Source organism: Lepisosteus platostomus, chromosome 11 (assembly GCF_059453375.1).
Source record: "Lepisosteus platostomus isolate fLepPlt1 chromosome 11, fLepPlt1.hap1, whole genome shotgun sequence".
NCBI lineage: Eukaryota > Metazoa > Chordata > Actinopteri > Semionotiformes > Lepisosteidae > Lepisosteus > Lepisosteus platostomus.
The window spans coordinates 42,441,055-42,458,875 of NC_142621.1; the positions used below are offsets into that span (position 1 = coordinate 42,441,055).

General features: G+C 40.0%; 1 protein-coding gene across 2 annotated transcripts in view; it reads left to right on the top strand.

The window, feature by feature from the left end:
• Positions 1 to 13,117, top strand: part of aspscr1 (ASPSCR1 tether for SLC2A4, UBX domain containing) — a 67,675-nt gene extending 54,558 nt beyond the window's left edge. For both annotated transcript variants that reach the window (XM_088599781.1, XM_088599782.1), the window contains 4 exons: positions 6,203 to 6,254; positions 7,681 to 7,750; positions 10,506 to 10,702; positions 12,962 to 13,117. In XM_088599781.1, the coding sequence (XP_088455907.1) occupies positions 6,203 to 6,254; positions 7,681 to 7,750; positions 10,506 to 10,702; positions 12,962 to 12,972 (330 nt within the window). In that variant the 3' untranslated portion in view covers positions 12,973 to 13,117. The remainder of the gene's footprint in view (positions 1 to 6,202; positions 6,255 to 7,680; positions 7,751 to 10,505; positions 10,703 to 12,961) is intronic.
• Positions 13,118 to 17,821: the final 4,704 nt, after the last annotated feature.

Genomic DNA, 17,821 nt, shown 5'->3' on the forward strand with positions numbered 1-17,821 from the left:
GACTCCTGGAGCTGATCTGTGTCTTGTATTCAAACCGCGTTGTCTTTGCAAAATCCCATCTCAGTGTCTTTTATAGATGTTGTTTAATTCAGGAAGATTACCCACTGCAGCCTAAAAGCAGACCACAGTCTGGGTTTTTTCAGTTTCTGCCATCTCTGTCTGAACTAAGACCAAGGCATTCCTAACTGATAAACCAGACATAAAGCAAAATACTGTATAATGTGCTTCTAAAAGATATATTGCATCTCATTTGAAATGTACCACATTTGCGTCAGACGATCCCAGAGGGCTTTTCTAAGGTGCCAAATTTGTTGACAGCTAATGAACAGCAAATTTCTCCCCATGCGTAGCTCCAGATCTTGTGGGAAGTGTTTGTGTGAACATTTTCAGCTGCCATAATTTTTTAAAAATTGTATATTATGTAATTATGCCTGCTGTAATTCTTTTCATTTTTTTCAAGCTTTAAGGTTGGGTTTGTTTTTATGTTTCAATCCAGTACCTCCTACAACAACAATAATCGAATGTTATTAGCTCATTTAATAAAATACAATCTCAAAATGCTGGACAATATCGCTTAATGAAGGAAAAACTAGGAGAAATAAGAAAATCTATAGAAAAGAAAAGCAAGTGTTGAAAATGTTGAAGAAGCTCTATAACCCAGCTAGATCTTTCTATACAGTACATGAGCAGGAATCCACTCTAAAGTGACATTTGACAACTGACAAGAGCCTGTGCAGTTTACAGGGGAAGCAGCTGCCTGCTGATGCAGAGTACTTTTACTTACTACAGAAGCTGCAGAATTCAGGACAGACTGAAGCCTATTTAGTACCTTAGATAGAATTCTTACTCTTAACGAAACAAAGGCATGCATCAGTATTTAAGCATCAGACAGGCAGAACCAAGGGCCTTGACCAAGCAGTGTCATACAGGTGGAAGAAAAATACCCATGTGATGTCATTAACATGCAAGAGGTCAGGAGTAATTTCCATCAAGACTGTGATTTCCGTACCGTCGGCAGCAACACGGAAGTCACCAGGTCCTGTTTTTCAGAACCTGATGTCGTTTGGCGCAACCTGATCCCTAGTCATGGAAAAGGCATCCACGTGTTTCCCCATATTGATGGTCTTGAGTCTGTAGTGTTAAACCAGGACTATAGTGACATATGCGGTTCTGCTTCAGATCATTTATATTTGTTCCCAGCATAATGAAATCAGTTCGAAATCTAATATTTTCACTTAGTGAGGAGTCCTTAATTGAGAGCAATTTTTTAAAGGGGTCCCCCGCCAGGAAAGTTGGAGAACATGTTTTTTCCAACAACTCTTGTCATCTTTCAACCGATATTGGCATGAGGACACTGGCAGACTAGCATTCTCCACTGCTGCTCTCTCTCAGCACCGTCTCCAAGCCTGTCTGCAGATCCGGTGTTGATGAGCCTCACTTGTGTCCTGGCTGGGCTCTCTTAAGGTCTTTAAGACTCAACTCCTTTTAGACTTGAAAAGCAAAAGGCCCAGAAATCCAGTGTTAATAAAACTCATCTGACATCCTAATGATTTTGCGTTTTCAGTTCCTTTTTTTTGGGAATTATTTATTTGGTATTCTGTCTCAAGTTTCTCTTGCCACAACAAAGACAGATGTTTGAACGCTATCCAGTGACACTTTCTATACTACAAACGTCTCCGTTAAAACCCAATCTCACCTTTTGTTTTTGATGATCCAGGGCTCTCGCTTTTTTCAATTAAATGTGTTTAATTTATTCATGATTTTAAGTAAATTGTTTTCCCTTGTTTTTTAAAGAGCATTTGCACAGTATACTGTTTGTATATGTTTCTTCTCTAATTCTGCTGCGGCTGTAACCACATCAGAGCTTTCCAATGCTTTCCGAACTGTTGACAGATTTTTAAAAAATCCTGGGAATGCTGGATATTGTTTAGTAGATATGTTGGCTAGGATTCTCTAAAGCCCCATAGAAGTCTTAAAATGTAATATTCTTTTTTAGGTCACAGAAGGGATAGGATGTGTTAGTTGCCAACCAAAGTATGTCTTTCAAAAACTGAAAAAGAAACAAGCGAAAGAAGAGCAGAATGCAAAACCTGACACAGTCTTGTCTTGTAATGTGTGGTTTTGGATACATCTTTTCCCAGACCTGCAAATGGAAAACAGCAATAAGCTGAAGAATCCTAAAATGAAAACACATTTCCCTTTGAATCAGAAAAAAATAAAATAAAACATAAAAAATTAGATTGGGCACTGTAGAAATGGCTGTCCAACCACAGAGAGAGTATGAACATGTTTGCATGGCAAGAAATGGAAACTCGTCTACCTCTTCATGGTATCGGAGATGGGTACATTTTAATTCCTTGAAACAGCTCTCATCCAATAGCAGGTGTCCAAGTACAATATCATGTTTCATGCTTGTCACTTTTGAAAATATTTTTAATGCTGAAACAATAAATAATATGGGGGAAGTATACAATGCACATATTTTTTAACCGGGCAGTGCAGAAATGAAAAGTGTTCCTGCTCTCTTCGTGATGCCTGCAGAAGATCAAGGCCTTTCAGAGCCCGTTGCTGAGGGTTCACATGCTTCACTAACCTGAGAGGGAGTGTTTACTGAGGCTTGCGCTTCCTTTCAGCGTTGTCTGGGAGTGATAACTTAACAACGGCCTTTGCACCCCTTGGCATTTCCAACATGGGTTGGAGAGGGAAAGAGAGAGAGAGAACAAGGGCTCCATCTGCAGATTGGAAGAAAGCGTTCAGGAGCCCCCGACCCGGAGAAAGAAGAATGGTTAGATGGAGACGGAGGCAGCTCCGTCAGTTATGGTTTGCTGGCTGCCGGCTCAGTTCCTCACACCGCTGAACCTGGTTCCTGTGCCAGGGTTCACAGCTTAGTGGACACATTGGAAGGCAGGAAGGACCCGCAGAAAGGGAGGTCATTAGCATGGCAAGGTCAGGAAGGGAGGAAAAGGTTGGTCTGTCTGTCTTTTATTTTGAATCGCTTTTCAGACAATAGTTGCATTTTTTTAGACATCCTGTTGGGAGGAGGTGGGGGGGGGTTGCAAATTTTGTCTGTTGGTGAAGCAGGTGTAGGAATTGATAGTCTGTGGGAAGATCTCATCTCATTTCATCTCATAGGCCAAAGGCTCCACTGAGCTGGCATGGCTCTGTTTAAGTTTGGTGGATCTTCCGAAATCTCATGAACAGCATTTTCTCATACTTTCCTTCCCCCCTTTAAAGAAATCCTGGTGGGCTTCACATACCTATAAAATGCCCCAAATCTGTATCACTTCAGTTTTGGCCTGTGATTAAATTTTTAAACAGTGAAACTGCCTGTTGTTTTGCAGCCATGCTCCCTTTACAGCTGGCTGGTTCTGTTGGAAGAGTGGGGGGGCGGGAGTTCTTGCTGGCTCTTGGCCTGATTCAAGTGCCACTTGTCTCTGTAGTTCTCCTTACTTCAGCACTGGATCTCTGCACCTAACTGATGGAAACGATGCTTTCGCTGTTTTCTTTAGTATTAAACCTGCAAAAATTCCATTGGCAGTGATGTTTGGCTTTCCTGGACATTTCACCTGATGCATGTGTGATATTTCCCTTCCACCTTTGATCTCAACGCTGCTGGAGGGTAGTGACGGCTCTACCGAGTGGTTCTAATCATTAGCCTACAGTGCATGAGCTGGTATTCCTCTTTCCTAAACATGCACACACCAAAGCAGGAGGGAATGTTTTTGAACTTTTATTAAATCCTTTCACTCCACTTGCATATTCTGTCAGAATCAGCTTTGTTCTGGTTCTGGGTTCTGTTCTTGTATTGCCAAAAATTCAAGGCTGGGAGGCGGCGGAGTTGTAGAAAGTCACATGGAGCTGGGGACCAAGTATGAACAGAGTTTAACTTTTCGATTTGGAATTCTCTTAAAAGCAGGATCTATTTGAGTTCTTTTTGGGGTAACTTATGTACATTGCAATTTTCTTCAGATTTTTTTTTAACATTAAATTTTTCAATGTAAAATCTTCACCTCTTAAGTGCAATAGAATTAGCAATTTGTTAGTGCGACTTGTAGCTATCTGTTTAGCTGTTTAACAGACAGAATATATTAAAGTAGGTGGCTGCGTCAGCATGCGTAGGCTGCAAAGGAACAAGTAAAGGTTTGTTCCCTGCTGAAAAGAGAAGAAAAGAAACACAACGTTTTGGCTGTGACACCCGAAGAAGGCTCAACAGCCGAAACGTTGTGATTCTTTTCTTCTCTTTTTCAGCAGGGAATAAACTTTTTCTTGCTCCTTTGCAGAATATATTTAATCTCTAAATATTCCTCTCATGGTTTTAAATAAAAAATACCTTATAGTTACAGTTGTTTTATCACATTAATTAAAATACAGCATTAAAATCTTATCAATACAGATGTAGCCCCCCAAAAATAATTGTGAAAGTCAGAATTTTGTTTTAATAAATACAGTAATTCTTTTGGCTTCACCGTTTAGGTAGGAAGTGGGTCTAAGGGAGATCACTCACTTTTAAGGTGCATTCCAAAAAATATGTTTGAATTCTATTTATTTGGTAGAATTGCCAATATTGTTTTTTGTGGCCGCTCATTTCAGAATTGCTAGTTAAATAATTTGGCTCCCTGCTGCAATGTGCACACCATCAAGAGAGGGAAGCCTGTAAATCATGGATCACCAAAGGATATCCTGCCCAGCTCAGGTTCACCCAACACTGGCGGAGCCCAGCCAATTCTCTGTGGTGCTGTTGAGAAACACAGTCACAGTAGACTGACTAGTATAGCCTGACTAGAACCAGCAGTGTCTGTCCTGCTGCAGGACTCGGCCTTCTCTCCAAAACAGCACTTTAACTATCTGAGCAACCAGGGAACATGGGTTTTTAAAGCAATTCTGCTTTGTTGCTGTTTTCAAAAGTCATAAATTCATAAATAAGAGATTACAGTACTGGGAAGCCCGATAACGTAATCATTTTTACACATTTTAGACATTTTTACACATAATCTAACTTTTTTTTCTAATTGGTGCTTGCATGTAATGGTCTTAAATGCAGTTTAATGACTGTTGGTTTTCCCCTTAAGTGAAACTAAAGACCGTGCTTTAGTAAAAAGTTATATAAATCTTTTTTTTCTGAAAAGATTGTTAATCTCTCACTCTGCTGTGTCTGTTTTTCATGGGGTGCATACATAAAGAAATCTCAATATTTAGACAGCTGCTCTGTTTCATCTTCTGAAAATATTAAAAGCATAGGATCCATAAGAAACATTTTATGGAAGCTTAACCATTAAGTAACGTCACACGAGGGGGAGGATGAAAGCTGGAAACACAAGACTAGCGGTATAATACCACAGTCACTGTGGATCAGACGCCTGAGTGTAACTCTGTCCTCTTTGTTGTAAACTCAGGCTTCAGTCGAATTGAGCATTTTAAATCTGGAAAAGTAGCGCCTGCGGATTGTAGACTGAACCCAGATCAGAGGAGCAATCCACCTCTTGAAATTCAAACCGCGGGTTAAAGTTGGCATGCTGTCCTTGGCGCCGCTTGCTGATCAGTATGACATCACTGCTGCTGTCTGACATGCTCTGATCTCAAACAAAAACACTGGACCTGTTCCCTTACAATACAAAACCCCATAAGTCAAATTCAAAAGCTTTTTTTTTAATCTTTCAATCACAATGGCAGTGCATTGTGTTTTCTTTGGTGCGGTAGCCAGCGATTGAAGTGGTGTTTTAATGGGGTGGTGCTTTTTTTTAATTTTCTGTACGGAGGTAAGAACAGGGACCACTTTGAAGATTGTACATATTTCTGTTGTTTTTCAAAAAAGACATTCTAAATTATAGCTTGTTGAGATTTAATCCATTCTCATGCTTGTGAGGCTTAGGTTTCAGACCTGGAAAGGAAAAACTTTTTGGAAGAAGAGGGCTTTTGGGCCATGCTGTGCCCTATGGCATTGTTCCTTTCTCAGCATCCTACATGAGCCGAAGAATTCTTGTTAGCCACCTTTGGGAGGCAGGCCTGTACTGTTTGACCAAATCACCCTTCCTAACTTTCAATACCTGAAGTCGGATTGTCTCATACATGTGTGCTCTTATTGAAACTTCTTATTATAATTGGTTCTTTTTATCTAAGCAGTGTGTCTCTCATTCATCAACCCCTGATCTGAAAGACATCCATGTTGCCATGTGGCATAACTCTCTTTGCTTGTCTTGTTCAGGCGAACTTGTTTCCAGCAGCCCTGGTGTATTTCGGCTCTGATGTCAAGGCAGGTAAGTAAATTGCCTCACTTATTAAAAAAAATGTTTTCAGCTAAAAAGAAAAGGGCTTTACGTGTAATTCTTTTATATGGTTTTGTGGATGTAGTAGTGAGGCATGCTGATTGGTTTTCCTGGACCTATTCAGTTAGCCTCTGCAGGCCTTCCTCCAGGTGTGTAAGCCTTGACGTTGCAATACTTCAGCCTTTTTTCGTGTGTATATAAAATGAAACGTTCAGCAGATGCATCCATGTAAAAACCTTTCACCACTGTGTCCAGCACTAAAACACCCTCCGGTAATTAACAAGCTAACGCACTTGCCCAGAGTTTTTGCCATTGGATTTGAGGGTTACATTGCTTTTGAAAAGGTAATTTGCTGCAACCAAAGCAGCCTCATCATGTCACACCTTCTGAATATACACCATAGATTACATGTCTTTACTTTCTCAATCTTGCAGCACTCTTGTCCTTTGATGTACTGTAACAATCTTTCTAGGAGAATCCCCATACATTTTATTAAGTAAATTGGTTACTGTTTGAAGTGGTGTATCTCAGTTCCACATGTGGGGCACGTTGGAGGCAGGAATTACCTCTTGGAATTGGTTCTATAGACAGTTTAGAGGAAGACTGTTATCGGCTAGGTAGTAATGGGCCTGCTGCCTCCACTCACTTTCAAGACAGTTCTGCGTCACTTTGTTTGGTTAGATACTGTATGTAGACCACATGTCACTAGTGTCCATAGTCTGGATGTAAAGAAAAAAACATCAACTCTGTGCCTGCTTTCTAGTAGATGAAAAAAACTTAGGCATATTGCAGGCAAAATGGGGAAATCCAGCCTGACATTTCATCTGAATATATATTAAAGTGAGTGGTTTTGATCATGTTCCTTTCATTCTGAGCCTGGCGTTAGTGGTTTCTTATTTTCTAAGCTCCCCTGGTAACCACCCTTGCCATGAATCCTGCTTTGCCTTTCAAAAGAAAGTACAGCAGTTTTTCGGTACTGCTGTGCCAGCTCAATAGAGATCCACGCAGCTGAGCTATTGTGAGAAAGACACTGTTCTCACACACCATTGAAAACCCAGTGAGAAAGATCACTGTGTGCTTTCCTCAAAGTGGTGGGCAAACAGGACAGAAACATGCTACCAGTGTCTTAGGCACTGAAGAGTCTTTGAGTGTTCGTATTTATAATACATTTTTTTTAGTATCTGGGAAAAATCATCAAATAGCAAATGATTTAAAAAATGAAATCATCCCCCGTCGCTCTTAGGTCTGTGTTTAATCCTTTCTGATACTTTGAGTTAAACAGATGTACAGTAAAGATCAGTATTACTTATTACCCCAAAATACTGTTATTAAAAAGAAAACAAAATACAGTTTACACTAGGGATATCTCAAGTATTATTGTCTTTTAATGCCTGTGTTCTTTTCCGGTGTTTTGCAGATTATTATTTACAGAAGCAGCTGCTGGATTCCAAAGTTCCTCCTCGGCAGGCGGATGATGCTGTAGCTGGGTAGGCTTCACAACGCCTTCCTGTCACTTACAAACTAACAATATTGCCTGTAGAAAACTGCAGCTCCATTTGCGTTGAGGACGTCCTGCTTAGTTTCAGTCATTGTTTTGCTCCACATACAGTATTATTACGTAGCATATCCATAAATAGAATACTATTTATTATGAAACAAAAATATAGTATAGCATAGATTTTAGCTTATATCTGTCCATCTATTTTCTAACTGCTTGATCAGATACAGGGTTGCGGGGGGGCATGGACTGTCAAGCAACAGGCGCAAGGCAGGATGAATACATCCTGCTCAGGACACCACTCCGCCGCGGGGCACACACACTCACACCTGGGGCAATTTTCCCAGAGGCCAGTTCACCTAGCAGTGTGTCTTTGGACTGTGGGAGGCGACCCACATGAAGACAGGAGGAATGTACACTCCTTGCTGATAGAACTCGAGGAATTGAATCCAGGACCCCAGCACTGCGGGGCCGCAGTGCTGACTACTGCAACACCGTGACGCCCGGTTCTGATTCATATAATCTTACTTTTTTAAGTCAGAATCGGCAACTACTTTTCTTTTTATGGTGCCCTTCTGTCGTGCTGCAGCTGTCACTGACAACGTGGAGCTAGTCAGCATGTCAATTTCGGGTGGCTGGCTGGGGACACCAATATCAGGGGCTGTGGACCTCCGCCTTTGTTTAAGATAAGCACAGCCCCGGAAATGAGCCAGCTCCACCCCACCTTGCGTCACATGTGCAAAAATGCATACTTTGTGCTTGCCTTGAGTATGTTCTACTTAGTTTCAAGCTTTTAAAAAAGTATTCTTTAGCCCTGAGTATTAGTTCATATCATGGGTGTCAATGCAAGAGCAAAAGTCTAACGGATCTGATTCCCATCATTGAATTTTTCATCGATTAGGTTTTCTTCCTGCTTCCTCCCACACAAAGTAGTTCCAGTGACTTCCTTTACATTTGTCTTCTAATAGCTTAAAAGGGCATTTAGGCGGAATATTTTAATAAAAGGAATTTTTCTGGGAGATGAATAGATCACATTACTTCTAGCATATAAATACCTTTATGCATACATTCTTACAGTAGTTGCTCGAAATGTTTATCTTGTTTATGGAAGAAATATATATTATAAACATTCTTAAAACACACCAACACAAGTTAACATCACATCTCTTAGGGGAAAACCATAAAATGCATTCACTGCTGTGATAAGATCTTATTCACTTTTCTTATGGTTATCAAACTTTTTTAACCCAGACTTCTTCATGTTATCTGGGTAGAACGGATTGTGCATCATAACGATATCCCCAAAATGTTGAGCTGCAAAGTTATTTTCACACATCCTGCGAGATCAAACCAATAAGCAATGGGGACACTATAGCGAGATAAGAGTCTGCTGCTGCTGAAGGCATAGTTTAAGGGATTAGGTTATATTTATAGAACACAGAGTACAGGAAACTTTTAATAATGAGGACCTCAAATGGTTGACCTCTGATGTCTCAAATGAGCTCCTTCCAAATGCAAAAGGTCATTGCTCTGCTTTGTGTCAGAGAGGTGCCGCAGGAGTTCTCCTGTGCGTTTTTCTTGCGCTTCCACCTTTTTGAAATTTCCTTGCATATTTAGTGGAATTAAGGAATGAGGTCCCTTTTAACAGTGCTGTACAGTTCAGGCACCATCAGAGAGATATATGGGGGTAGTTAAAGCACATAACAGGGGATTTGAGGATGAGGTTAATATATATTTTTCCAGGTTGTCTTGAAGAGTTTTCCAAGTGTATTATCAGGTAGATTATTGAAAGATTTAGAGCTGGAGTCTGTAGTCCACCTGGGGTCCTTTGAGTGCATTTAGGTGGTCCGCAATAAAACCTAGAAAGTTTCTGCAAGATAAAAGGTTACACTGACCTTTGTACTCTTAAAACACAACATTTTCTGTAGTTAAAACAGTTCAAGTTTTTCTCTAATTCAGATAAATGCAGTGTTTGGTACTTGATCCCAGAAAGTATACTATAGTTTTAATTTAGCCCATACTTTAGAATTTAGCATCAACACACTCATAGAGATACAGTAATTCTGCAGAACAATGCTCCCTCTGAGAACTTTGAGAAAGATTTGATAAGTACCTTAGGCTTATTGTAGTATCAGTGAACAGCGTTTGTGAACACACGTTCATATCTCTCTTCCCATAAACCTGTATAAATGTTTGTGCACGATGCAGAGCTACCACTTTAGGAATAACTGTGTGCAATTCTGCATCACTAACCAGTGACCCACCCACCTTGGCCTTTTGCAGGGATTTTAGTTATTAGTCACTCATGCCTTAATATCAACAAGGGCCGCACCTCCGAGATTTCCTGCACATGACATTTAGGTTTAAGCTTCATCAGCACTGGAAAAGTAAGCTGGTGCAGTAGTATGTTAATATCGGTGTGTTTGATCACTCTATAATTTAAGCTCTTCACAGACCCCCTTGTGCCAGGGGTCAGCTATTACCTCCTTGAAACTAAGATAGTCCCTTTCGCCATTGACGTCACTCGAGACTTGGGATGTATTTTTAGAAGCTGTCCAATACTAATTTAACAGTTTCTCTTTGTGTGATCTGTGGCAGGGTTATGTAAGAGGATTACTTATTGTTATTGCCTGAGCTCTGGTAGGCCACAGGACTAGGGTGTAAAGGGGCTGGGGGAGTGTGTCCAAAAATAGCAAAGCCCTTAGCCTAATTGTTCTTTCCTTGTGCTCTGTATTCTTTCCCAGCTGCATGCCCAGGTCGCCGACCCCATCATCCACTTCAGCAGATTCGGAAGAGTTTTTTCCGCCCCCCTTGGATTCAAACGCGCCGGCCAATCAGCAGAGCACAGCGGCAGACCAGCCCCAGCCACAGACTAACAGCCAAGCGCCAAAACCAGTTAAGACTGATCCCAGCAAAGTGCCCAAGTGGCTCAAGCTCCCAGGTGGGTTCCGATTGGTGCAGCAGCAGCAGCAGCAGCAGCAGCATAACAGAGACCAGGGTTAATAAAACAGATCAGCAGAACAGAAATGTTAATGCAGTCCCTTGCCTGATGTGGCCAGCTGCTTTGTCTACCCCGGTCATACATGTGAAAGTGTTAACTATTCTCTATGGGAGAGCCTCATTCCTAGCTTTTGAACGCAACCACGACTATATGACTGCACTTTCCATATGTCGCTTTTCTCACGTCTTGTATCCCAGATCAGCTGTGAGGATCCGGTTCTTTGAGAGGGTGAAAGTGCAGTGTATTCTAGATGTCAAATCAAATTAAATCTTTGCCACAGTCAAGAATGTTTTTTTCCTCTCATCTGATACAGCGCAGGCCTTTCTTCTATGTGCGTTTGAAATGTTTTCTTGCTGGCTCATAAACATTAATACTTTCTGGCAAATTTCTCACATGTTGCTCTACCCAGCCGAGCCCCTTATTTCATGCCATGCATCAGAGAAGAGACCACAGGGCTTCCTGTCCCGTTCCACTAATACAATACAGCCCTTGAGAATTCCTTCCCTGTGTGTTGTCAGGAAGCAGCCGAAGACACACAAGTGACTCAAAAGATAAGGATGCTTTTGACACTGGATTAGCTAAGGATGCTTTTTTCACATCAGATCCTTTAAAGGTTCTGCGACACTGAAATTTAAACAATGGAGTTTAAACACAAGAATCTGAAGAAAGTCAGATTATCAATGAGCCACATGAAAGTCAGTTAATGTGTTTTACGGGTGCATTGTTTTCAGGTTTCTAAGATGATTCAGTGCCATAATTGAATTTCCATGCTGCCTTGAGGGCTGAGTGTCGTGTGTGAGTGTAATGGCAGAGATTAATACACCACTGGGTTTTGATTTAGCCTTTCAGGTATGATGAAACACAGCCGAAGAACATGCATTTGACCTGTATGGAGCGTCTTAAATTCACTCTTTGGTGGATTTCGGAGAATAAAGGATTTATATTGTACAGACAGTAAAATGTGTTCCCTATTGTTCGTTTAATGTTAAAACCTTGAATCAGGTTTTGTCTTTAATGTCATCATCACAACAGAAGTTTGCCAGATTTCCATTGTTGAGGAATACAAAAGGCCTCAGTTTTATTTTCTGCATTTTACAAATTCTATTAAATGTGACGTGCCAAATTGCATACATGTTTTCGTGATTGCAGTAAAAAAGGGTGTGTGTTTAAGTGCCAATTTGACTCCACAATATTCATGTGCGGCTTGTTTTCTTTTGATTTCCACGTGTTATCATTTTAGAATGGAAATCCTATTGTTTTACAGTTTTTATGGATTTGGAAAAAAATCTTGAATGCCTTGGCAGGTGACATGCTACTCAAGTCAGTGTTGGTATATTGTCAAAAAATGTGCAGATTCTCTTCAGTACTTGCTCTCAGTGTTTTGTATTTTCTTGGTATGGACCATCAGGCCACTCATAGTACACAAATTATATAGGTGACACATTTTTGGTGATAATTAATTAAGATGTAAACTATGAGAACAATTCATGTAAGACTCAAGCAATAACTCAATAAGGGTGGAGCGGTGGCTCTGTGGCTAAGGATCTGTGCCTGTGGCTAGAAGGTTGCCGGTTCAAATCCAGCAGAGGAATCCTACTCTGTGGGGCCCCTGAGCAAGGCCCTTAACCCCAACTGCTCCAGGGGCGCTGTGCAATGGCTGACCCTGCACTCTGACCCCAGGCTTCTCTCCCTGTCTGTGTGTCTCATGGAGAGCAAACTGGGGTATGCGAAAAGACAAATTCCTAATGCAAGAAATTGATCACGGTGATCTTTTTTCCAGAGTTTGGGTATTGTTCAAGAATTGATTAGTACTGCATATGGACTCTTTTTTTTTATAAAATCAGCTACCAAAGCACCAGCTTTCTTCAGGGGGAATCTTTTGGCAATTAATGGAAACTAACATGTTTGATGTTTCATTAAAACATCTGGGGAGGTTTTTAAATCAGTCAGATTCAATTTTCTAAAAACAAATTGTGATTTATCCGTAGTTCAAGAGGAAAAAAAATATTTGAGAGTTCTTTTCTACACAGTTAAAGAAAGGTTTTGATGAGCATAAACTATCCTTGTAATTTGCTTAAAATTATTGTACCTATGCATGTTTTTAAGTAAATGTGCAGATTATAGAAAAGTTCTGTTAGCTATAAACAATTTTTAAAATGTTAATGTGTTTTAAAATGCTCTTTATTTGTTGTTTTTCAGGAAAGAAATGAAAATGCACTTCCAGAGAAGGGGTTCCAGAACTTAATTTAAACAATGAAATTTTGGATCATGCTAAAGTTCACCAAGAGTAGCTTTAGAAATTGAGGATTTCAAATTGACTTGATGTTTTACATTAAAAGATGTAATTTGCTGCAATCATGATATGTTTGCCTTTTTTTGTAATGGTTTCTTTTTTTCATTCTGTTCCCAAGTTAAAATGGCAAAGAACAAAAACGTTTTAGAATGAAAACATCTGTTACAAAAATGTAGTGTGCTCACATTTCCCATACTGTAGTACTGCAGATACACCTGCTGGTTAGGCAGCATTTTAAGATAAATACCAGAATGTATTTTCTTGCCTTTTCAGGTGAATTTGCTAGTCTTACATGAAAGATTCCTGCCCTGTGATTGAAAGAAACTGTTCCAATGGCTTGTAAGTAAATCACAGGCCGGCGCAGCACTAATCATTAACCACATGCAGGAGGAACACTGTCTATGACACACCAGAGATGAGCAAGTAACACTGAATCCTACTCTGGCTGCCACAACCACAGCTATTAATACCAGTGCCACAGCCTAGAATGTGACCAATAATCACGATGAGAATGAGAATGGTAATTATAGTGATAACTAGTGAAAGTTCTGTTACAGTATTGTTTATCATTGTTAAGCTCTAATACTAGACTTAGCCTTGCATTTTGATCTGTAGAGGAAAAATTTGGTGGTGGTGGTAATAATAATAATAATAATAATAATAATAATAATAATGCCTCAAAGTTCCATGTTGGCAGCAACGCCTCAGTGTCTGCAGAACCCATTTGATGGGAGTGATTGGAAAGCTACTGCGACTGAATTTGAAACAGATCCGTCTTCGTTTCCTGGGAAATCTCTTCACTCTGGGCCGGGAGGCGTCGCGCAGCGCTGCCTTCCTCACCCACATCCAAAAGCCTGGAATCCCTGTCGATATTTTAAACCTTTAATGTAGGATCAAGAAAGACTTAACTCATTAGAAAGACTTACTCATTTTTCTTTCTTATTTATCCTGACTGCTTTCATATGTTTTATAAATATCGCCTTGTAATTTGTTCCACTAAAATACACAAAGAGTTCATTTAAATCCCAAAGCTAGAGGACAGTAAAACCTTGTCCTTCTGCATTAGCTGTTTAAGCTCCATGTACTGCAGCAGAACTGTGCTCGGTGAGGCTCTTCTGTTGATTTTTAAAGCTCATTCTATCAGTTGGCTTTAGGGATACGGCAGATATCCTTTGCAGCGACGTTGAACTCTTGCGTTGAACTTGATCAGTTTGGCAAGGAATATTTAAATACAATGAGCACTAGCCTTAGAGGACTGAAGGATATTCTGATTTTAGTTCCAAACGATCCCTGAATTACTTAATTGAACACACCAGTTTACCTGATCATAGTTAAATTGTTGCAGGACTTTAGCAATTGATGATTTAAAATGTAATAAAACCTTGTCCAGGAGGGAGGCTCTCCTGGATAAGGTTTGGAAACCCCTGTTTTAAAAACTAGGAGTGTGCTGGCTTGCACAGGCATACAAAATTTATTTTTAATTAAGTTAGTGAAGCAGTTTCTTAATTTGGCATCTGATCTGCTGTCTAGTGGTGCTGCTGGTTTATAATAGCTGCTGTATGTCATCCAGGTAGGCATTTCAATGCTGGATAAGGAGGGTCCTCTATATACATTATGCAAATTGCTTTGGTACTCTGGGACAAAATGCACTTACAAATGCATACAATGGGAGGTAATTAATATCTGAATGTAATGAAAACTTTTTTGCTATTTATTGTACCTGTAAAAAAAGACTTGATTTTTTTTTTTTTTTTTTTTTGCTGCTGGTGCTCAGTGAAAACAGAGGTAGACAGACAATGGTAAGAAATTAAAGAAACAAGCTCAGGTCTGGTCAAGCTCCACGTCTTTTTGTCTTCTCTGACCAAGAACATTGTGAGACATGGTTTTGGTTGATCTACTGTAGTTGTTAGTGTTTAAATCCACCTTATGTTCATTTATGGCTCAATTTGTCCTTCACTTCATTCCAGCCATCAAAACCCATTTTCAATTTCAATCATACAGTTTAATTTACTTTTATGTTAATATTTTCCAAATCATGCCTTGGACTCATGGAGGCACTCATTTTGATACGTTTTAAAATATGATTTCACCCGTGCCTTGCGCAACCTACAGCAAAAAATAGATTACAATTGACAGTAGGACAATCCGGTGCTATTACAGTGTCAGCAACGATAAACCGTCTTTTCTGACAACAGTGCATTGCAGTGTTGTCCCTTGAATCATGCCAGAAAGAATTCTCATGGCTTCAGAAACATTATGTTTGATCTGGGTAAAGACCTTTGTCAGTAATGTCTGTTCTTGTTACCAATGTACATACAGTATGCTCACAGGCCATGAGTTAAACTTTTTATTTAATTAGTAGGACTTAACTTAACTTAACAAAATCGTAACTGCAAAGTGTAAGCTTCTTTATAAAGCCAAAGTATAAATACTGCATGTAGACAGCTATATAACGTGCAGTTAACTATATAAAGTTACACACCAACCCTAATACTCACCCACTCAATACACATACGTTTTCAACTGTTACAGCCTCTTCATTCAAAGCAATGCACATTTGTCATTGGGATTTAAGATAAGCTTCAAATTTTATATGAAAACAGTAACCTTTCATTTGAACAAATAAAATCCATCTGGACATGCATATTTCTCTATGCAAGATAGTTTGTGACTCAAATGTAGATGTAGTGGTAGTTGAGGTAATTGTAAAAATTCTAATGTGGCTACTAGAAAATAAAATAATTGTGCCTGTTATGTCCAAAAAAATACTATTAAAAGAACTTGTTTCCTAAAAGAGACATAATCATATCAACACTTGAAACTTGAGTAAAAGTGTATGTCTCTTATTTTGGTCTTTTGTGATATTTTCTAATAGCAGGAGAGAGAAATTATTGTCAATCCTGCCACATATTATTTAGTTTAGACTTACTCTTTCAGATCTGGGATGAGGCATTCCTAAACGATTTTCCGAAACCCATTTTAAGGAGAGGGGAAAGTTAACCCTGTGTAATTTTAACTTCCCAAATTGCGTATTGCTTTTCGTTGGCCTCTTTTGCAGAAAAGGGGCAACTAATCAGTTCAGATGATCAAACGCGATGGGAAAATGCGCTGTTATTTGCTATATACAGAGTATAGGAGGACTCCCTTCAACCAAGCAGGCAAGGAGTGTTTGCAGATAAAGCAGAACAGGAAAGGAGCCAGATGTTAAATATCCTTCAATGAGGGATCAGGGGGTGAAGACTCTGCATTAACATTGTTCAGGTGTTTGGTTGGAAAAATAGTAACCATGCTTTGATCCTTCTCTCCTTCCCCCCATTTGGCCAGACAGATGTTCTTGGAAATTCCATTACTCAGAAGACACAGAGCAAGATGAAACGTCTGCCATTTTTAACAGCAGCGCCCCATCAGGGATGGGGCTCAGGGGTGGGCACCTGTGTCCATGCTTGCCCCTCATGCCCTGTCTGTTTAAGTGCCACCGCTGTGGGCGTTTCCTGTTGACCTGGTGCATTGCTCTGGAAAAGGCCCGATCTTCCTCCAGAAGCCAAGTCTAATTTTGTTTTTACACAACCTGATCGTTCAATTCTGCCCATTCGCAATTGACAGTCGCAGTCGTTAACGAACCCAGCAATAAAAAGTGGCAAGGACATGCATGAGCTGAAACGTTGGTCTCCTCAGAAGCATTTGTGCAGATCCTGCAGCTCTGTGGTTTGCTGTGTTTTTGTTCCATCATGCATTCATGCAATAGTCATTTCCACTGGAAATCTGAGCTGCTGGACAGAGGCATTGATTCAGGTCAGGGTGCCTCCCAGGTATGTGTTACACACCACATCAATCCACCTCAGTCTTGTAAGCATTCTCTCCCCGTTAGTCCTGTGCCTTGGCACAAAAATTGGTAGCAAATGTGACAATGCTGCTGTGTTTTCTTTTCGGTCTTTCTGAGGTCATTTTCTTCCATCTGTGGCAGAACAGAGGTTACAGCAGGAACGGTCAGGCTGAGCTGCTAATAATCCATTACGACATGCTGTCACAACCCTTTTTTTATCTAGTTACTCTACTGTCGTTTCAATAAAGTGTTAAAAGATGAATGTCCTGCAAAGTGCTTTGCTATGACTGTTAAGACTGCTACATTGAATTGTACTGTATGAGGTTTGCAGAGTGGGACTTGCATGAACTCCCAAACACATGCAATATGTGAAAACGCTGGAGTTTTTTATGAATTATTTCATGCTCTTTCACAGCTCATTATATAACATAGCTGTACCACCAACCTGCAGAGGCAGTACCATCTCAAATACATACTGAAGGAAAGGATGTCACCATTTACTATGGAACACTACAATAAGTGGAGACAGAAGGTGTACAGCTTTCCGTGTGATAAAAGAAATGTTGTGCAACACTGTATTTAAAGAAGAGACCCAAGACAAAACAAGGGTGCATTAATGTGGTGCCTGTCTACAGTAGTGTGTCATTCCCCTGCTGTAATGTCAACTCTGTAAACCAAAACATCGATTGAGCTAAGCCCTTCCTTAACCAACAAATGACAATAATTTCAGGGAGATAAAGTGTGTGTTGTAAATTCTGTGTTCTGTCAATCAAATGCGTAATTAACTTTTAATTGTGAAAAAGTGAAGAACATTCCATAAGCCTTAGAGTTTTTGCCCAGTATATCACATTGAATAAATGGGGACTTTCAGGATATTTAATTTGAATAATTGTAAAGCTTGCCAAACCGGTTTTGCAGATGTAAGCCTGGAGTGAATGGAAAT